This window comes from Venturia canescens, chromosome 5 (genome assembly GCF_019457755.1).
Source record: "Venturia canescens isolate UGA chromosome 5, ASM1945775v1, whole genome shotgun sequence".
Taxonomy (NCBI): domain Eukaryota; kingdom Metazoa; phylum Arthropoda; class Insecta; order Hymenoptera; family Ichneumonidae; genus Venturia; species Venturia canescens.
The window spans coordinates 5,175,656-5,182,104 of record NC_057425.1 but is presented as its reverse complement, the minus strand read 5'-3'; the positions used below and the strand labels follow the sequence as shown (position 1 = coordinate 5,182,104).

Below are 6,449 nucleotides of genomic sequence, written 5' to 3'. Positions count from 1 at the left end.
GAGACGGTTTAAAAAAACTGCGAAAGCTACAAAGCTAAGTGTCCGGATGAATTTCATCTGCTCGATATACTGTTCGTAAATTACGTGGATGGGAAAAGATGTTTGATGAGCAAGAGCAGCGCTAAAGAACATTTTTACAAACCAACGAAATATTCTTGGCACAAGCTCATCGATAATTTTGTTCATTTGTCAATCGAATTAACCGAAAAGTCCATTTCCACGTTTACGAATCGATAAACCTCAGAAATATCTGGATTTTATGTGAAAACTTCATTCCGAGTGAAATTTATTTTTATTCAAGTTTTCCCTTCGTCGAATCGAGTTCGAGTAAAACCGAGAGTGCAGTTTCGTGCCTGTGTACAGATATACAAACTGCTCAGATCAACAAACATTCCGACTCATATTTTTTCCATGAAGGATTAGCACTTCATTTTATGATGTTTCTCCAATGCTCTTGTCCCCATAAATTCTCACGGGAGAACGGAGGAATCAGCTTAATTGGCAGGCTGTGGACAATTATTGGATTCCAATGCTCGTGGTGCTCCCCGCACAGCATTCGAAGTACTCGCTGGATTGGCAGTGCTCGTAGAAAAAATCAACGCAAAGACCATTCATATTTGTTGGGAAAAAAAATAAAAATAAAAATAAAAATAGAGAAAAAACATTCCTGCGCTTCGAAGAATCTAAGAGGGAACGTAGAAAGTTTTGTGACTTAGTGAAGTAATTAACTAATTATTCTCAACGTTCTGCAAAATTTATTGGCATTTTACGAAATTCATTAAACCTCCAAAATTACTTCATTCGCCATCAAACTTTCACCATCCAGGTAAACCACACAGTCGTTCCTTACCTACGTTTACTTGGAGCAAAAAAAGCCAGACGAGCTTGAAAACTGTTGCGACGTCAAAAGTGACGAGTCTCAACACTGTCTCAAAAGAGATTTCTGTACCATTCCAAAGTCTTATCAAAACAACAGATCAGTTTGGTCAACAAAAATCATTCCAATTTGTGGAATAAATTATCAATTTTTTACTCGAGTAAGATCACTGGTAATTGAGATCTCGTTTAATGTAAATGATCTTTTATACGACAAAAAAAACATGATTTAAGTACAATGGAACAGAAATCGTCATCATTATGTACACTTTATTATAGTTTGTGAGAAAAAATGTGGAGATCATCATTTCCAAGATACGCTTTCCATGATCCACTGCTGCTCGGTATTTCCGTTGCAGGCTGCAATTACGGGGCCCTCGTCGGAGTCCGGTGACACGTGGAGACACATTCCTGAACTCACGTGAACGAAAGCTCGGGTCTAGTCGCAGAAACAGACACGGAATTATTTCAGTCACCGCATGAAAATTGAAATATTCAATTGAAATTCAAATAAAAACCCAAAACCGACTCGATATAAATCAATAAAAATCCTCATCATCGAGTTTTTGTATTAAAAAAATTGAAATTGTAGTTCAATCTCATTAGCTTCGTGGCATGAAAAAATCTTCTGTTAGAAACTCACGAAATTTTTGAATACCCACAAATTTTAAATGTTCAAAAAACTTAATCTAAATTATTCAATTTCAACATTTTCTTCGCTCACTGCTGCAAAGAATTTTGGTTAATGAAAACTCGATTTAAATTCATTCTGATCCTCGGAATACTTTGAACGAAAATTTTTCTGTGACCTTTCGAATAATCACTTTCGGATTTAATGAACGCGATTGTAGAAGGCGTTTAATGAAAAAAAGTACAAAATGCGGAAACCCGTAACGTTCGAACTCACGTCTTTGTCGTAACGCCATTTTTGACGATGGAGACCACTGCAGGCCATTATTTTAACTTTTGGTTTCTCATGACGCGTGTCACGCTCCGGTGCGTCGAGACACACGCTCTCGTCGGTCATTACAACACCGTTCGTTCCCATTACGAACATTTGACTGAGCGTCGGTGATTTAACGCACGGCTCGTAAATCGCGTATCCTGAAGGCTGGGCGTACATTCCCTTAGCCAAGGGTTTCATCAGACATTTCATCGTCGGTACGTGAACAATCTGTATGAGATTGAACCACTAGATTAAGAGATTGTACAATCAAGTCTTTCAATATGTGTTATGTCAGTCTGTAAATGATTTATTTCCAAAAAACGTTTTATCGTAACGATATTTTGTGGAACACACGAACTTTTTAAACTGAGGGAAATTAATGGGAGGAAGAAAAATTTACGAAAAAAACAATAAAGAAGGAGAAAACGCAAAATTCAGCGATCAATTCTTATTCACTTTTCCGTGATCGATGAATTATTTTTTCGCTTTTATTGCGAGCATCATTTGGTGCTTTTCGGTTTCTCCAACATTTGATAGGTGAGAAAGAAATCGAAGATAAGACAAAAATGATAAATATCAATTAGCATTGGATAATTATTTTACCCTTCCAAAAAAACGATCATCCTTCGGGAAGAAATGTTCGGGCCAAACGGTGTCCAGGTACCATTCAAAACTTTTGCAACCGAGTTTTTTTCGGAGCTCCAAACGGTTACGGACTTGTTGTTTGTCTCGAAGTCTCGCAGCCTCTGAAAATGTTGAATATTACTATGAAAAGCCGAATCGGTTGCTGAGTTTTTAAGTGAATTGGGTTTTGTAAGCGTCCAGAGAATCAAATGATTTTGGGCTCGTCAAAAAACCAATTGTTGTGAATAATCAAGTAAGAATGGAAGTTCGTAGTTAACCTGGATTGAATTTGAAGTAAAATTCCGCCCAATCGTCCATCCAGACGAGAGCGACGCGAGCCAAATTCCCATACAAAATATCGCCGACTCCACCAGGAAAAGTGTAAGGCGACGATTTGCGAAATAAATGACCGACGTGAGAGCAAGGAGCGATTTCAACACTTCCGCCACATTGCCAAACCCGAAAAGACAGCTCGAGATTTTCTCCTCCCCAAATCTGCATACGATCGTCGTAACTTCCAAGCTCGAAAAAGTATTCCTTGTCCATTGAGAAGAGGCCCCCTGCCATCGCTGGGGTCTTGAACGGATCTACGATGTTTTCACGCCGCTCTCGTAACAATGGACCGTTCAGGGTTAACCAGCGGAAATGCAAATCCCAGTTGAACGCGCCCCAGTGAAGCTCGAACGATCTGGACATTTCGACAACGAAGAAATTTCAATGACTGTGTTTCCATTGATGCAACTTCATTCTCGAATTGAACTTTCGTGCAAATTATTCAAATATTCTTTCATTTTTTATTGTTAACAATTAATTTTATTCCTATCGTGGAAACTCGTTCAATTTTCATGTAAATAAGCATCAAAAGCCATGCGAAAATGAATTTTTATTTCCAAAAAATAAAAAATCGTTGCAAAGGCCCAAGGCAAAATTCGTGCCTGAGAAAATGTTACCTCGTGTATCCAAAAGTGTCGTCATTAATAATGTCAATAACAGGAGAAACGACTCTGGTTCTATCGATCGAAATAGCTTCCAAAAGGGGTACCAGCCAGCCTGAAATTGACGATGAAAATTCATCGGTTGTTACACTGTTGTTGACTGGTCACGAGTGCAGAGTGGAGAACACGAGAGCTGCGGAGAGCTTACCTACCAACCGTGCATTCGCAGTGAGCATCGAGAAACGTGAGAACCTGACCTATCGCTTCTTTGGCACCAATTAAACGAGCGTTTACCAAACCGACTCGTTTGTCCGAGCGCAAAACACGGGTCGGAACATTTAATTTTTCGACGTATTCGTCCAGAGGCCTTTTCAAAAAGTCTGCAATGAAAGAAGCTTTCTGTTAATGAAATTCGAATTAAGCGACAACTTTTTCTCTCATTCGGTCTTTCTCGAACGTTTTACGATGTCAAAATGGTAAGAATTTCGGAAGGTTCACCTCGATCACTGTTGTCATCCACAAGAATTATTTCCACCAATAATTCGCGAGGCGAACGATCGATAACGCTTTGGACGGTTCTCAGTAACGTGCTCCACGCCTCGTTATGAAATACTATGATTATCGAAGTTTTCGGTAGTCCCGATATCTTCGAGTATCTTGAGATGCACCTGTCGAAATCGTCGTTTACGTGTTTATCACAATTTTTCAATCAGCTTCCTCAAACCACAAGATTTCATCGATCTCAGTATTTCTCCACTATTTCGCAATTATTCACTTCGTGAAAAAAAAAAGATAAAATCGAGTATTTTATTCCTCCAAACTGAGTACCAAAAAGTCTGCCAATCGAACGATTCAAAAATGCCTTCCCCGAGGAGAGATTTCGAAGGACTGGGAAAGCTCCGATTCCCGAATTTGAAAAAAAAAAAAAAAAAAAAAAAACAACAAAAACAAACAAACATGATTAGCTCACTTTTTCTTCCTGACATCAGGCAATGTTCTGTTCAGTGGAATTCGATCACTCGCCATCAGATTGAATCTATTAATTTGAAAGAGTTGTTGCATCACGTGAAAATCCTTGGATGGTATTATCACTGGCTCGCCATTTCTCCCTTCGCGTGGTTTTGGTTCGAACATGTTTTTATTAATTATATCTGTAAAAACGAAAATAAAATTTTAATAAACTGAAGGAATGGGTTTTCGAAGACAACAAACGAATTTGATGGCTTCGTTCAATTCACATCAAAATCGAAAATTTACTCTGTGAATAAAGACAAATTAGTTGTTGGAAAGTATTTTAAACAGATGAAAACTATTGCGAATTGAGATTACTCGTCTTTTAATTCTATTAATAAATAATCGTATGGACGTACGAACCTTTTGTAACATTTGGAGTTTTGAGAGGATCGACAGAGTCCCCTATGTAATGGCCAACGACAACGTGAATTCCTCGACGATCGATGTAATCTTTCTGATCTCCCAGAAGCCTGAATATTAAGAAACCGATCAAATTTTTCAGTCATAAAACATTCGTTGCTGAAATATTTCTAAAAAAAACAGAATAAATAAAACGTCCACAATTTTCGAACGATGTTAGATGGAAATAAATTTAACGAATTTTCGATCTTTTGAGGAATAGCAATGGACACGGAGGATTAAAAGCGATGATAGTGTCGAACGATTAAAAAAATGAATTCCCAAAATTCTGAGATTCCGATGAGGGATCAATCAATGAAGAGATCTTGAGGGGACAAATAAACGGGGGCGAATCAATAAAAAAAAGGAAAAAAAAAATACCAATGTATCGACTGACAAATTGAAAATAAAAATCAAATTAGACACAGTAAAATTTGATTAAAATAATCAATTGAAAAATGAGGGTTGAAGAAAAATTAATGAATTTGATTGGATTTCAATTAAGTGAAAAAAAAACTTGCTCAATCGAGTACGAAAAAAACTAAAATAAAAGAAAAATATAATGAAGTATTTATCAGTGAAGTTTTTATCATGAAGTAAAATTTGACGTACCTAAGTGAGACGTAATCGTCGCCAAAATCATTATCATTTTGTTTGTTTCTTGACCACATGAAGAGGATGCAAAGAATCGTAGCAACGAGAATATAGACGAGCCATGATCGATAGATCTTGGCGAATCGTGGCCACATTTTATCCGAATGATGAAGATTAAGTGTTAAATTTATTAATCACAATAAATCCGAGACATGGAGGCAACGAAGAGCGTTATTTCGTAAGAGCTCTTTCTTCCCCGAAAATCCGTTAGAACTGACGAAAATTTCAGTCTCCGATTACGAGTTTTGATTCAAATTCTTTCTCGTTATCATTCGCGCCTCTGCTCGCGTCTGGGTGATCGGGTCAGGTCATCATTGAGTCATAATTAGTGTAATACTGTCAGACGACGAGGAGATTAAAGTGAGTAAACAAGGAAGGATGAATTCTCTTGACCCAAAAACCCTCATTTCGTCTCAAATTTATCGATCGTTTTATGCCGCCTTATATTGATGAAATTCGGTGATATCGCGATCAATCTTTTTTGTCCTGATTTAATCCAGGAATCAAAACAACGATTTTTAAACAACGAATGCTAAACTGTCTCCGGGCATTATCACATTTTAGTTTATCCACATTTCGAGTAAACCAATTTCTTCGATGCTAAAACAACACGAAAATGTTCCTTTGTCTCTTATTCACGTACGAACGATCGCGGTTTCAAACGCGGCTGGAGCATTGCTCTTCAGCGTTGTCTCTCACCACAAAATCCCGCTCACATCCGCTCGACGTTTCACAACCTCGAGGTGTTGCCTCATATTATTGGCAACCAACGAGCAGCCTGAAAAGTCTCTTTTTCTATTGTCCATCTACGTGCGACCATTTATTTATTCTCTCTATTAAAACCGTTATTACACTCGATTTTTAAGCACTTTTTTGACACTCGACGATCTCACTCCGCGCTCGATGCACGCACTGCTATGGCTACTGACTGTACACTTGTGCCGATCGCGTGACGTCATACAGCGCTCGCGAAGAATGGAGGCAACAGAGTAGCTGGAAGG

General features: G+C 38.1%; 1 protein-coding gene across 1 annotated transcript; it reads right to left on the bottom strand.

The window, feature by feature from the left end:
* Positions 1-732: 732 nt before the first annotated feature.
* Positions 733-6,371, bottom strand: LOC122411075 (Polypeptide N-Acetylgalactosaminyltransferase 3). Its single transcript, XM_043419600.1, has 10 exons — positions 5,407-6,371; positions 4,756-4,865; positions 4,352-4,532; positions 3,880-4,049; positions 3,594-3,761; positions 3,397-3,496; positions 2,725-3,134; positions 2,426-2,568; positions 1,784-2,050; positions 733-1,315 (listed from the first exon to the last, which is right to left on the bottom strand). Exons 1-10 carry the CDS (start codon positions 5,541-5,543, stop codon positions 1,181-1,183), a joined length of 1,821 nt encoding a protein of 606 aa, XP_043275535.1. The 5' UTR covers positions 5,544-6,371; the 3' UTR covers positions 733-1,180.
* Between the last annotated feature and the right edge of the window lie 78 nt (positions 6,372-6,449).